This window comes from Rhinolophus ferrumequinum, chromosome 14 (genome assembly GCF_004115265.2).
Source record: "Rhinolophus ferrumequinum isolate MPI-CBG mRhiFer1 chromosome 14, mRhiFer1_v1.p, whole genome shotgun sequence".
Lineage (NCBI taxonomy): Eukaryota > Metazoa > Chordata > Mammalia > Chiroptera > Rhinolophidae > Rhinolophus > Rhinolophus ferrumequinum.
The window spans coordinates 58274948-58291049 of record NC_046297.1 but is presented as its reverse complement, the minus strand read 5'-3'; the positions used below and the strand labels follow the sequence as shown (position 1 = coordinate 58291049).

Genomic DNA, 16102 nt, shown 5'->3' with positions numbered 1-16102 from the left:
CTGCTTGCTCCTCGGTACCTGAAATATAGCAAAAGTGACAGCATGGGTAAATTCATTTAATGTACTGAATTGAATATAGTTGATCACATATATTTTCTAACTGTCCAGTCCATGACAATTCAAAGAACTAAAATATATACTGTTGGTAATGAAGATATATATGTATACATAATATGTAATATATGTAATCTTATGGATTAGTGTGGGTCTTTCAAGATGACAGAATTAGTGTGGTATAGTGACAATAATGATAATAATAGCTATCAGTAGTAATTTTGGGGGCACTTACTATGTGCCAGGCACTGTATTTAGACCTTTACATGTATTAACTCAATCTTCATAATAGCTGTATGAGATTATTATACCATTGAAAATGAAAAAAATCAAGGCACAGAAAGATGTGCCAAAATTTTTGAGGCCTGGGTTCCAGTCCCAGGTGTATATTAGTTGGTGTGCGTTTGGGGGCAAGTCATAACTTTCCCAGAGTGCCTTTTTTCCCCCTGTTTAGTGGCCATTAAAACAAGAAAAACATCCAATTACTGATCATTTATTATGGGTCAGGCACAAGGATAAGCATTTTACATGCATTATCTCATTTAATCCTCACAGGAGTCAAAATGAGAGAGGTACTATTGGCCTCATTTTACCTGGAGAGGTTGAGTTACTCATGTACTCCCAACTGCTAGCTCTGGAATCTGATTCCAGGGCTGTATGTCTCCAGAGACCATGCTCTTAATCTCTGTGACCTTTCCAGCCTCAGAATCTTTAGACTTGCTGTTTCCTCTGCCTGTAATATTCTTCCTCCAGATTTCTCTGAAACTGGCTCAATCCCATCCTTTACGCAATTAAGGCGTAACATCAGGTTTGCAGAGGATTTTTGCTCAGGGCTGTTGGCACTGCAAAATTCCAGGGGGCGCTGTTCACATAGAATGTAATGTGAATGGCGCCTCACAGGAATTGAGTAATATGACAACTCCATTTTCACTGACCACCTGGAAGAAATCCTGGTCATTCTCTATCACCCCATCTGGTTTCATTTACTTCTTAGCACTTATCCCTATCTAAAATGAACTGTTTTATGTATACAACTTATTTATTGTCAGTGTCCCCCAAGGATTGTAAACTTTGTAAGGACAGGGACCTATCTTATTTACTGCTGTTTGCCAAAGATTTAGTGACAGGCTCATAGTAGGTGCTTAATAAATTATTTTTTTATGCTCTTGAATAGGTTATACTGACTTGCCTCATCGAAATCACAGAGTTGTTGTAGGATAAAGTTTCATGACATCCTGGGCATCGTGAAAACACCGATGCAGTAAATTAGGATTACAAACTACTACTTACATTTTTTTCTACTTTAAGTTTTATGAGCTTTGCAGACAATTAAGGCTCTCAGTGTCACTGACCAAATAGACATTTACTTGACAAAAATTAAGAAGTCTCAGAATATCAAGTGTTGGAGAAGATATTGATCAACATACATCACTTTAATATTTCAGACGGAAGTATACCTTGGTTCAACCAGTTTTGAAACTTTTTAGATGTGATCTTGTAAAATTAGCATTCATATTTCCCACATAAGGTTAGCCATTTTCCTTAGTGGATACTAGTGAGAAACTCCTTCACTTGCTCCCCGGAGATAATATAAGAATGTTCACTGTCACCCCATTTAAGGCAACGACAACAGTAGAAACAACCCAAATGCCAAGCACAAGAAAACAGACAGATAATGTGTGCTCTGGAAATTTACGAAGCCTTGCGAAACGAATTAATTAAAATTACACACAAAAATCTAGAAGAATTTTAGTTACATAATCCTGAATGAAAACAAGCAAATCCCAGAAGATTATATAAAACTTGATGCTCTTTTAATAATGTTCATTTAAAAAAAAACCCTAAATAATTATTAAGAACAATTATTAAAAGAACAAGAGAATGGTTCCAGTTCAACATTCACCAGGATAGTTACCTTGGGTAAGGCAAAGTGGGGGAAGGACTGGGAAGGAGAATACAGTTAAACGTAAGTGCTGTCAAGTGTTCTGGTTCTTGGGTTGGATGGTCATTTCAGCATTCAATCACATGCTTCCACACCATTATTTCACATTCCTCCCTCTGCATGGAGAGATTTGTAGGAGATAGACTCAAAGGTGGACTCTTAGAGGATGAGCTGGATTCAGGGTCATGTCTATTCAGTTGTGTCTTCCCAGAGCGTATGTACAGTGTCCAGCCAAAAACAAATCCTCAGTGAGGTTTCTTGAATGAATAAATGAGTGAATAAATGAATAAATGAGAAAAAAAAAACACGTAAAGTTCTTTTGGTTACTATTTGGTTAATACAAATAACCAGTCATCCCCATACTTTACCCTGCTCCCTACACATGCTGGATTATGTAACTGATTTACTAATTAGTTGAAAATAAAAATACTGCCATTCTCCCAGAGTAGTAAACAACCATATGGCATTTTCCATATAGACTATTCCATAACACTCATCAATACTGGGCTGTGTAGGAAGAAAATGATTCCAACTCAAATACTGTACAGAAAAAGCTTTTTAATGCACTTTTTTTTTTTTCCCAGGTAAAAGAGCTTCAGAAAACATCCATCATCAAGTAGTTTTACAAATGGCACTTTTGGCTACATTAGAGAATTAGAGATGGATCCCATGTGTTTTCTCTGATAGGTTAGTAGTAGATCACCTTCATAATGCAACCCTTTCTTTGGATAAAAAATAACTAATTTGTTCTAAAAGACAGGAAAAGCTGAAATAAAGTCATTTTTTTAAAACAAAACTAACATTTATTTCATGGTATTCTATTTTCATCTTCTAATTTTAGCAGTATGCTATAATTTTGAAGAAAGGGAGAACATAAATTTCAACCTAATTTTAAAATAAACATATATATTAAGTACACATATTAGTGCATTTGGTAATACCATGTGTTAACGTTGATGATGACCTTCATTTTGATACACTGTAGATTTTCCCTTTTGGTATTAAACTGAGGAAAAACATACCTGAAATTCTGTCTTAAATGAGAAAACCATGGGCACTGGTATCAGTAGACTCTAACCAATTAGCAAAACTGAAAACAGTTATTTTGATCATCTATAATCAAAATGATACAGGATTAATACAATACTCACTATGAGAGGACAGTTAATATCACTGATTTAAAATAGGTCTTGAAAGTGGATTATTTTCACAGCATATTTGAAAGGAATGAGTATATGAAAATGTGAGACTCCATTTTGAACTGAAAGCAATGATTTTGAAATTATTAACTGCTACCACTCCAACGTATTCACCTTTTTATAAGACAGTGTGAAGTTGATCACATCTAATCTACTCAGACATGGATATTGTCTTCATGTTTTCCATCATTTCTCAACTAGTCCCCTTATCAATTTATACAGTTATTTAACAGAGTTTAATAAGAAAACATCAGACAATAGGACCAACCCAAATGTCAATTGCATTTTTCTCTCTACAGCAGAATTAACAAACATGGGATTTCAAATTTGCACTGACACCATATACTGTGCTAATGAAGAAAAAAAAAGCAACAACAACTATTTCCGTCTTCCTCACAAAAACCTGAACACATTACACAACACCTAAAAAATCAAAAGTATTTTCTCTGGGTACAAAGAAAGCCATTTCATGGATTCTCAATGAATGAAACCTCTCACGCAATACACTGCTACACACAGACACACACATGACATAAAAGCTCTTAGAAATACTGCTTACTGCTAATTTCGAGTAATTCTTGGAGTTACATTTAGGGATAGGTTCTCTCATTGTTAAAGCAGTTCAGCTGTCAAAATATCACACAAAATACTTATTTAATGATATAACAACCCAAGTCCTGAGTTATTTAAAATACATACCCTTCACCTTCATGTATACATCGCACCATTTGCATTTTAAAAGTACCCAGGCCAAGGGCCTGTTTTTACCAAATTACCCTGCACTACAGAAGTCTATACTGTGAAGGATATAGGACTGGGGAGGCGGGGGTGGGGAGGCAGGAGACTGGCATTTGGCTCAGGCCCTGGACCCAACAAGCTTCATGAGTTTGGACATGCCACCTGGTGATTCCACACCTGTTTCCTCATCAGCAGGCTGCAAAGAACAAACTACATTCTCCATGACTCCATGTAGTACCTACTATCTAGCATTTTAGCATTTTCTGATTTTTGAAGTTATCATTAGGCACTGAGCTTTATTCACAGTATTACACTTCTACCTAATGGTTGATCAGTAATTTGCATCTGGATAGCTGAAGCCTTTCAATCACTAGGTGACTTCTTTGTCCTTTATTTAAAAAATAGCGAATACCTACTCTTGGTGGATTAAAAACAGCCACAAATTCTTTGCAGCTCCTCCAATCAATAGGTGAAGGCTGTTTCCCTACCTCTTGATTCAGGCCTAGTTTTGTGACTTGCTTTGGCCAACAAAATGCTATGCAAGTGACACTGTGTGACTTCCAACCAAGTCCACAAAAGGTCATGTAGTTTCCATTCTCGCCCTCTTTGATCTCATGAGGCCTAATGAGGAAACCTGGGCTAGCTAAGGGGAAAGGCCACATGGAGTAGAACTGAGGCACCCCAGCCAACAGCCCCAGCCAACTGTGTCATATGAAGCCGCATGGAAAGATCCAAGATCTGCCAGCCCCCAGTCAACCTACTCACTGACCACAAATATATGTGTGAACCCCACTGCAACACATGGAGCCGTGGCTGGCCATCCCAGCAGAGCCAACCCATGGTCTAATGAGTAAATAAACTTTGTTATAAGCCATGTTTGTGGGTGGTTCACTAGATAGCAATGGATAGCTGACATACTACTCTGTGTCAGGAACTGTGCTAGGTGAAGGGAATACCTGGGCAACAAGACAGAGTCCCTCTTCTGCAGGTGATTAGAGTACAGTTAGACAGACAGACATGGAATGGGACAGGTAAATGTCATCAGTGTTGTAATTATACGAGGTACATAAGGGTCCATGGGAATTTAGAGAAGAGGCATCAATCCCAGAACTAGGGAGCTGACAAAGATTTCTTAGAAGAGATAATATCTAAGGGCAGTTAATGAGATAGATTTTTTCCAGGCAAAGAAGAAGATAGAAGGATATTCCAGGGAAGAGAAACTGCATGTGCAAAGGCGGGAGGGAGCTAGATGGGACCCCTAGGGGAGTGGGAACATTCACTTTAATTACAGTGTGAGGATGTCAGGGGTGGGATGGAGGTGTAGCTAAGGTGAAGCTCTCTTGGCCTTTAGTAGAATTCTCTAGCATTTGGCCTTTAAACGGAGGGTGACGGGAGTCCAAGGAGAAAACAGTCCCTTCCTTCTTTCTTCTCTTCCTCATGCTCTCCCTTCCTTCACCTTGGTATTCATTTGACCAAAGCCTCTGAATCAAAGAAAATTCCCAGGCAAGAGGATGTGTGGAGTCAATAAAGCCTGACACTTCTCTGGTGCTTAAATTGGCTAAAGGGAAGTGATGTTATGCCAGGGTTTACTCGTGTAAGTAGTAGGCAAGAAGGACATGCCATTTCCTGAAAGGCGGTCCTTCTTCTTTTGTTCATTAATGGATACCTGGGGACAGAAGGCATTTAAGACTCATCTTTTAAAGATGTTATAAAAATATTTTAAAGTCGAATGGTAAAGACTCCCACCTGCTAGTTGTGTGGCCTTGGCGTAAGACTAACCTTTTTATGAGTCAGTTTCCTCAGTTGTAAAATGGGGATAATGATATTGACCTCACAGGTCAATAAGAATAAGCAGTGTATAGTTTTAGCGCAGCACCTGGTACAGAGTAAGCCCTCAACAGAAGGTCTCTCAAGCTGGACAGGCTTTGGGCAAGTGGGTAGCATGGGCTTTAGTATTAAGTAAATCCATGTTTGAATCCAGGCTATATCACTTAGTAGTTCTTGCAGCTGTGTGAACCTAGACACCATTATTAAACTTGCTCAGACTTAGTTTCCACAACCAAAAGGTGAGGATGATAACACCTTCCTTGCAGGGTTGTGATGAGGATTAAAAGAGATCATATAAGTTAAGTGCTGTGGCACAGAGACTGGTATACAGTACAAATGCACATACAATAATATGTATAGAGAAATAACATTCCTCAAAAGTAGATCGACAGTATTACTATTAGACATTCTATATTACTTCAAAATCCTATTCTCTGACTAAAGCTACAGATCAGAAAAGTTGGATTACCAGGAAAAAAAAAACAACACACACACACACACACACACACACACACACACATATAATCACAAAAAATTGGCTGAGGTACAACATTCCTCTTATTTTGTTAATACATTAGAAAGTAACCTTGTCGTTCAGAATACATCACATGAAATTAGGAGAATTTAGCATTCCCTGACTTCCTAATTTGGCACTTTGAGGAATTTCCTCTATACATCAAGCCTCCAAATGCATTCTCTTCTAGAACAGGAAAAAAAGAAAGAAAGAAACATGCATATATACAACCGAGCTGAAAAGTTACACCACCACAAGACGGTGCTACTGGTGAAAAAATAATCCCACCAAATAAGCAGCATGTCATGTCCTTAGAATATGCTACCCTAGAAAGTTAGCAAAAATTCAGGCCAATAAGGCAATTTACTTTCAAGTTTTATCAAATGTGGGCCAAGCTCTAGAATGCTTCACTTAAAAAGGGAGGACTTCAAAGTGAAATCTTGCCAGAGGATTGATTGAATTATATATGTATAAACCTACTTCTATGTTTTGACATTCAACATATTGAGCAGTGATCCTAGAAAGCCACTGTAGCCAACTGATAGAGCAAAATGGATTTAGGCGCTGATAGAGAACACAAAGCAAACAATTTTAAGTAGTATCTCCCTATTTATCTATCCATATCATCCCAAAGTTTTTGTTTTTTAACTAATGCCATAGTTGAAACATCAGTTAGAAGTTGATACTAAGGATAGGAGTTAAGGAGAAGCCACTTTTTACTTGGTTTTAAGTACTTGAATGTTTTCGAACCTTCTTCAAAATGCTAATTAACAGGTACTATTTCTTTGAATGTTGCTTTAATTTGAAGCTCAGTGAAACTACAGCCTCTAATAAATGGTTCAATGCTCATTTTGGTGAGAATACAATCTAAAGTCTAAAAACTACTTTACTGACTTCAAAGAAGGGGATTTTAGCATGTTGCTGTTTTGGCTAGAGAAGCATTTCAACAACTTTCTGCAAACTAAGACAAAAACACAGTAGATGAGAACTACAAATAGAAATCAAATAAGGCAATTCTACCAAGTAAGAAAATTCTGTTTCTCTAATTTTTTTCTACACTGACATAAGTTGTTGTTTTTAAGATGTTTTAGCAGGTTCTTTTACATTCAAACAGCGTATGAAACTCGAATGAAGATGTGTATGTACGAAGAAAAGATTTGTATAGAAGTCTTCGCGTTGCATTGTTTTGTGTTGTTTTGGCTTTGCTCATCCGAAGCCCACTCAAAGGGTGGTCCACCTGCTCAGCACTCTAACTCCTCCATGACTTCCATGACAATCGTCCGTGGGCCCGTCAGAATCAGATTGCTCACGGTCCGATAGTCTACATGCAACACGTTAAGCCCATTTACAGAGACGACAAACTGACAGACCTAAAGGAAAGACAAAGAAAAAGCATCTATTATAGCTCCTGGTTTTTCACAGACCTCTAATAAAGACACTGAGTAGTTCTAACAGGTAACATCATTCTTAAAATACCCCACCGTACCTAGTGGACAACTGCAATTTAGTAATTTCCAAGAAACTACACTTTTTCTGGAAGGCAACATAATGGGAAAAGCATTTGTCATCACATTTTACAAAACTGGGTTTAAATCCTAACTCAGCAACTTACTAGTTTAAGCTAGGTATTTACATTTCTTAGCTTTATTTTCCTTAATTTTAAAATAAGGATGATTAACAACAACAACAACAACAACAATACTATCACCTCTAAGATTGTTGGAAAAACTAAATGAGGTAAAGTGTATAAAGCTTCTATACTATAGTGCTCTAAACCTATGAGGTACTCAATATACATTTTCATAGTCACGATATTTATGGTTGTTATTATTCATTTGGACCCAATGTACAGGGAGACCCTATGACCTGGTATTCCCAGGACAGTCCTCTTTTAGACCTGCATAATTATTAATAATGTCTCTTGTCACTTGTCAAAGCGTCCCGGCAGATAAACTCCACACATTTCCGTATTTCTCATCCTTACGAAAAGGATGCAGCCAACAAAGCTCAGTGTTTATGCTAAGTCAGTGTTAGTTAACCTGTGACAGGAGAATTACAAGATAGTAAAAAGGCATCATTCAATAATGAGATGCCACTCTGCATATGTCATAGGAACTTGAAACTGACCCATACCTACTGTCCCAAATGGAAGTACTTCTCTTGAGGTTGGTGGTGGCATCAGATGCTGGGTACTTTCCATTTAACTGACACAAATGAACAGATGATATATTGGTTGTGTGTCTGAAGAGGTGGACATTTGATATGAGTGATTTGTTTATGTCACTCAAATAGAAAAACGCAGAGACACACAGATCTCCTGCTGTCAGTGATAAGAGCAAAACACAATCCAACAGAATATAAATCTATACAATGCCTGGCACATAGCAGGTACTGTGGTAGGCTCAATAATATCCCCAACTCCCAAAGATGTCCATGTCCCAATCCCCAGAACCTGTGAATATATTAGTTCATGTGGCAATGGAGAATTCAACTTGCAGATGGAATTGGGTTGCTAATGAGCGATTTTAACATAGGGAAATTATCCTGGGTTATCCACGTGGGCCCAATGTCATCACAGGGGTCCTTATAAAAGGGAGGCAAGAAAGTCAAAGGAGATGTGACAACAGAAGCAAAAGGTTGGAGAGATACAAGGAAGAGGCCAGGTACCAAGGAATGCAACTGATGTCTAAAAGCTGAAAAAGGCAAGGAAATAGATTCTGCCCTCAGAACCTCCAGAAGCAATGTAGACCTGCTGACACCTTGATTTTAGACTTCTGATTGACTCCAGAACTATAAGATAATAAATTTGCATTGTTTTAAACCAACACATTTGTGTTGATTTGTTACAGTAGCCATAGGAAACCGATGTACCCAACAAATATTCCTTGTTGAATGAATTGAATGAGTAAATGTAAGAAGCCAAAAAACACAAGTAGGATTGAGCCTGAAGGGTTTCTTGCTTCTTATAAAGTATCCCTTCACTTACTGGGAAAATAAGAAAATAAAATGGAGGAAAGAAAAGAAGACAAAAGGGAAGAAGGGAGACAAATTAGGGAGAAGGGAGGGAAAGGAGATAGTTTGATTGAGATTTTAATGTTACATTTTCCTAACTTTTAAACATTGGTCAATTAAAGAAACAAACACTGTATGGTAGAGATAGAATACAATTCTGGCTGAGATTAAATGTTAACGGTGATCCTTGAATGATGTAGAAACACATCTCATCACTGGGAGCCTAGGAAGGGTTAGCTGGAGGGTCTCCCATACCTTAATGTCTCCCATATCTATTGTTCTGCTGTTCCCATCATCATATTTCTTTAAGTATAATGCCTGAGTAATTCATGTGCACACTTGCTCCCAATTATTAATTGACTAGCTAATTAATGTTAGTTAATCAACAACTCAAAGAATGTGAAAACACGAAAACCCCTGAAAACCACTATGATTTCCCTTTATTGTTTTCTGAGTAGTATCAATACAAACTCAACAAAATACTGCATTTTAAGTCTAAAAATACTATACCTATTACCAAAATTGGAAAGTATTAAAAAGGCAGCTGTGTATATGTGGGAAGGATGTGGGATGGGGACTCTAATCATAGGGGTTTACTTCCTCGTCCCCTTTGCTGGATGATCTCAATCAAGTCCTTTTTCCTCCTCTATGTCTCACCAGCATCATTTACAAAACAAGGTTATCCTCAAAGGTTTGAATTAGATAATGAATTTAAAACCTCTGCAAATATCAAGCCCTACACCAATGCGGGGTTCTGTAAACTTCTGTGCCTTTAAAAATACTAACTTCCCTCATGGTCCCATGCAAAACAAAGTGGAAAGCGGACAGCGACAAGCAGAGTGGTTATTTACTCCATTGACACTTGCTGTTGTCATAAAGCTCAATATTTTCCATTACTATGACATCTTTGGACGGAAGGAGAGTATATGATCGCTGTGTCTCCTTTCCCATTTCCACAAATCTGTCCTCGTGGATTCAGGGAACATTTTGTACAGAATCAGCAGTTCTCAACCATGATGGAAGTCGTAGTCATAATTAAAGTCACGCTAACAAGTCATAATCCACCCTGATGTCAGACACAAGTAATGTACAGGACAATTTAGCACCAATTTAACGAAGACATTAGCTGGTCTTTTGGTTTTTTTTTTCATTACAGCATACTCATGACATAAAGAAGAGGCATTACACCCTCCTCCTGATCCAAAGCATTAGCTTTAGACCTGGGTCCTCCTTTCTTCCAAAAAGAGGAACAGCCTTTTTTGTGTTGCCAAATGAGAGGGTAAAAATTGCCGGGTGATCTCACACTCCAGCTCACCCTTCACCGGCTCCCAAAAATGAGATGTGTTTCTGCATCACTCAAGGGTCACCTTTAGCATTTAGTCTCAACCAGAACTGTATTCTATCTCTACCATAGAGTGTTTGTTTAATTGACCAACATTTAAAAGTTAGTGAATTTTAACATTAAAAATCCAGATTCTGGTCTCCCTGGAACAGTCTGAAGATCTAATAACACCATGCCTGGATCGGCACCTGGCAGTGGCTGAAAAGGGGCTACCCTTTTTAGATGAGCACATGTTCTCTCATTTCTTATCACTTCCTGTATTTCTGATACCTAGTTGACAGAAAATTGTGTCAGGGATCCTGATCTGGGGCCACCGGAGGGATGCTTGTGCTTCAGGAACTGAAGAACCCCAAACGTCCATCAACCGATGACAGGACAAATAAAATTTGGTATATCCACACAATGGAGTATTAGTCAGCAAAAAAGTAGAAAACAACTACGTTACAACCTGAATGCACCTTGAAAATGTTATGCTCAGTGAAAGGAGCCAGTCACAACAGACCACATATTGTATAATCCATTTATATGAAATGTCCAGAATAGACAAATCCACAGAGACAGACCGTGGATTGGTGGTCTCCTAGGGCTGGGGAGTGGGGAGGTATGGGGGTCGACGGCTAATGAGTACAGGGTATCTTTTAGGGGGCATGAACACATTTCAAAACTGATTGTGGTGGTAGTTGCATAACCCTGTGAATACACCAAAAACCAGTGAATCGTATACTGTACATAAGTGAATTGTATGGTATGTAAATTATATCTCAACAAAGCTGTTATTAAAAAAAAAATTAAAGGGAAGAGGCTTGATGTCAGCAGTGCATACATCTCTGCCTGCATATGTGCACGTGCGCGCGCGCACACACACGCATTTTTCAAATACCAAGTTTGTGACTGATTGATGCTCTTTTTAAAAATAAGGCTGATTCAAGGTGACCGTACGCATGAAAACAGTCTCAACCCCTGCATTCCCCCAGGCTCTCCAGAGCAGCAGAGAACAAGAGTGGGGTTAGAGCAAACGCATCACGAATCACTCGGGTCCTCTGATCCTTCACAAGGGCTGCCCCCTGATCACTTAGCTGAGAGTATTAAGATCATGTGAAGACCCTCCATCATCGGGTGATGGGGGAAAAAGCTAAAACATCTTGTACCAACCAGTGTGTGGAGAACTTAAATAAAGATTTAAATAGCTGAGTCCTTGCCTTCAGGAAGCTTACCATTTAATTTAGGAGGAAAAGCATCACAGGCAAGACCCTTTTCACAGCAGCAGGCAACTTCTCCGTAAATTCTGTTATTTACTGAAAACCTATTGTTTTCCAAGCACCAAGCCAGGTACTACTTTATTTAAAATCCTCCTAACAGCCACGGGGTCACCTCTGTTGGGTTTTGGCCAAACAGCTGTCATCCTGCTGAAAGCAACTTGATACCATTTTTGCATATCACCTTTCTTCTGCTGTGGGCAACGGGGATGGGAATGCCAGTCAAGGTGCCCACCCCTATCCATGGTGTCACGTGACCCACGTTTGGCCAATCAGACTCTCTCCTGGACCACTGTATTTGGAGCTGAGTAAAACAGCAGAGAAAGTTTATTTGCTCTGGCACTCAGCTCCCCAGATCCGCCCTGGTTCCTGTCCTTTATCAGTAATAGCTGTTTTCTATCATTAGCAATCCATGGTCCGCAGTACAATCTTTACGAACAAACTGAATCTCAGAGAGGGTATTGGCACAAGGTCAGACAACCAAATGCCACATCTGAAATTTGAACTCTATATGACTCCACAGCCCAACATAAATACAAATTTATAAAGTATGACATGCATAGGTAATTTTGAGAAATGCAGAGAATAGAAGACAAATGTTTTTTCTTTGCTTTGCCTGTTAATTAAACAGTCTAGGTCCACTCAAATATCTTTAGGCTCTTCCGACTTCATAAGAAGATTTTTACTTGGTTAAGTTTGGGTTGCTTTTTGTGTCACTTGAAATTCTCAACAATATTTAAACTTAGACATTTATTTCAAATTGTTTCCTTGAATAAGGGGGAAAAAAAGCCATTTTATCATGCTTATTTTCAAGGTAGTATTTTTAGAGTCAGGCTGTTAGGAAAGACGTCATCTCTCCCTAAGTGGTCCCAACAACTGCTATGGTTCCAGCAGTTCCAATGTCCTGTTACTAAAAATGTGCAAAATGATCTAGAAATCCAGGTAGAACTATGTAACATATTCAGTTATAATGGACTTTGAATTCCCATCTTCGGTACACTGTGTTCTGCAACAAACACACATTACAAGTGAGCAGAGGAAGCACATTGCCTGGATAAAATTTTTCCTCTATATGAAAAAGCAACTTCATGCAAACAAACAGAATACATGATGAGCTCTGAATAGATGTACCTTAGGTACATGTTACGTCCTACCTGGGGTCAGGAGACTTAGATGCCACCCACAAGTGGTAATGATAAAGCAGAAGAAAATTAAGATGCTTTTCTTCTGCTTTGTCAGATCTGTTTTCAAAGATTTGATTGAAATTCTCTCATTTCCCTGGTTCACAGAAAAGGTAACAATCCTGAGCTCATCAGCTGCTCTGAACTCATCTCCTACAAGAAGGGTGGGACCTTAACCTCATAAAGAAGGGCTATAGAGGACATTATTTTTAATGAAAAGGAGGAATAAAACTGTCCTAAGTCATAGGTAAATGATATCTCTGAGCAAGAGGGAAGTGGAGGAAAGTCCTAAAAACCACAGTAGGTCTGGTAAGAGTTAACAGGAAGAGGGAGGCAGGACTCAGCACATTTCAGGGTGTGATTGGGTTGGGATAAATACCTAGGCTGAATTCCAATCTTCCTCCTGATAAGGAGCCAAACCAACGAAATAATCTTGCCTCTATTTTCTCTCCCTACGCCGTCCTGGCAGATGTGTGACAACCCTCTGGACAGCTTGAGTGCCTGTGGGATTGTGCTTTTGCACATTGGTTTTTGTGTGGCTGGAGTGCCATCACAATTATTCAATTGTTTCATCCAAAGTGGGAGTGGGGTTGGGGAGGAACAGTATACCTATGATTACGTAAGTGTCTTCTCACTCTCACGGAAATCTGTATTTATCAAGACACTTGCATCCCTGAAATAGCTGCATTCATGTCAATGATTCCCTCTCTACCTCTCTCTCTCTCTCTCTCTCTCATCTTGAAAGAGAAAGAAAGCTTGAAGGTTAAGGTTGCTTCCCTGAAAATAACAAAACAATTAGCAAGACAGAGACCAAGAGAGATAAAGTTACAGAGATAGGAAGAGTGAAAAACAAACAAACTAAAAAACCCAAGAAAGATAGGAACATAGATACAGAAAATAACCAGGAAGAGCTGAGTCCTGGTTGGCAGGGTATGGAAGCCTATCTCATCAAAAGATAGAGAAAGCAGGACCAAGATATTAAGTGCAAGCTAATACTTAAATTCTTCTCTTTTTTTCTAATTTTTTGCTCCTTTTTCATGCTTTCAGCTTTTTTTTTTTTTAAAAAAAAAAACTTTTATTTATTTTAAGTGTGTTTTTCCAGGACCCATCAGCTTCAAGTCAAGCAGTTGTGTCAATCTAGCTGTGGAGCGTGCAGCTCACTGGTCCATGTGGGGATCAAACAGGCGACCTTGGTGTTAGGAGCACAGTGCTCTAACCAACTGAGCAAACGGCCGCCCCCAATACTTAAATTCTTAATCAAATAGAACACTCAGATGTATTTTGACATCATCCTGATCAAGCTTCCACTAAAAGTAGAACGCTTTTCTACAAATCCCCACCAGGCATCCCCCTATCTTACTTGGATGCTACTTATGACAGTAAATGTACCAATTAATGGGGAAGCATTTTGGGAGCCAGTTGCATGTTAGAAATTCCAGCTATGAATTCAGTCAACATTATTTACACCATTTCCACGGTTCAATTGCTTAAGTGAAAAGTGTATCCAAATATAAAACAATGGCCCTCAAACTGTAGTGTCAGTATGAGTCACCTTTGGGGGCTTATTGAATATGTGAATTCTCAGATCTCAATCAAGACCTAACAAGTCAGACTCTTTGTGGGGGAGGGGGCCCCAAGAATTTGCATTTCCATTGAACTATCATCAGGTGATTCTGATGAGAAACAGTGCTTTAAAGTATCCAACAGAATTTTTTCTACCTAAAGTTAGTTTAAATGCTTAGCCCACACCTATTAGTATTATAATAAACATTTAAATAAAGCACTGTCTTTTTATGAATGATTTGTTACTTCTCCTGTTAGTCATGCCTGTAACCGCTTATTTTGTTTTGTTTTGTTTTGTGTGTGTGTGTGTGTGTGATTATATGACTTCCTTTAATCCCCAGCTTTACCAAGATATAATTGACATATAATATTGTGTAAGTTTAAGGTGTACAGCCAGATCGTTTCTTAGGCCACAACTTGTCAGTTAGCACAGGTGGCACTCTAATAGCTAATAGCAAGACCTAAAATTTTCCCGAAGTTCTTTACATGCATAATCTCATTTAAATTTCCCAACATGCCCTATAAGGCAGGTACTATTATTATTATTTATTCCTATTTCACAGTCAAGGATCCAGATTCAGAGAAGTAAAGTAACCAGAGCTAGTAAGGGGTGGAACTAAGATTTTTACTCCAAATTCCAACACTTAAGCCATAGGCTACCCTACCTCCCAGTGACAGGTCATCGGCTCCCCTAAAATTGACACTGATACCACATGAATCAATACCTCACCCTGGTATCTAAGCACTCCACACATAGTGAATATTTTTAAGAATATTGTAGTTGTCATTTTCCTTCTACCATCCTTGAAAATGGAATAACACTCACTTAATCACCATCAGGAAAGAAAATGATGGGGAGTGGTAGGGAAGAGGGCATTTTCACGCTTTTAAGAGTAACTCGGGCTAATCTTCACATCTGGGCCAGCCCCGACAGGAGTATACATCGATATTCTTCTTTTCCTCAACCCAAGTTTAAATAACCATGTTCCTTTATAACCTGGCAGAGAAGCAGGAAGGTCCCTCTCACTGTAGGTAGCTCCTGTCTTCTGGTAGAGTGGGGTGATGATTAATGACTCCTGGATGAAGATTTGAAAGATTCCAGGAGGAAAGACATAACACGAATGTAGGATGCACAATCACCCTTGGTAACAACACCGCATATAATTCCAACAGCAAACCCCAAACCGTACCATTTGTCACGGTGGACGCATTACCTAAGCTGTGCCTCTAACTAGCAGCACCTGTTCCACCCACATTCCTTTTTCACTGTGCAATCTTTGCTTCCCAATAGAAACAGGACGGCAGAAGAGTCAATATGCTCATAAGTCTTCTGTGGGTGCGTGAGGATGTTGGCACCAGTTGATTGGCCCAGCATAGGTGTTACCAGGCTCAATACGAGGCACCTTTCGTTTGCCTATAAAGCTTAGCTTATCCACAGCAAACATGGATTTCCTAAGAAGTTTTTCTACAGGGA

At 38.9% G+C, this 16102-nt stretch overlaps 1 protein-coding gene across 1 annotated transcript in view; it reads right to left on the bottom strand.

Annotated features, from left to right (window-relative positions):
- Positions 1-1939: 1939 nt before the first annotated feature.
- The window catches only part of DEPTOR (DEP domain containing MTOR interacting protein), a 141966-nt gene continuing 127803 nt past the window's right edge, over positions 1940-16102 (bottom strand). Inside the window, exon 9 of the mRNA XM_033126381.1 lies at positions 1940-7644. Coding sequence (XP_032982272.1) covers positions 7516-7644 — 129 coding nt within the window. The 3' untranslated portion in view covers positions 1940-7515. The remainder of the gene's footprint in view (positions 7645-16102) is intronic.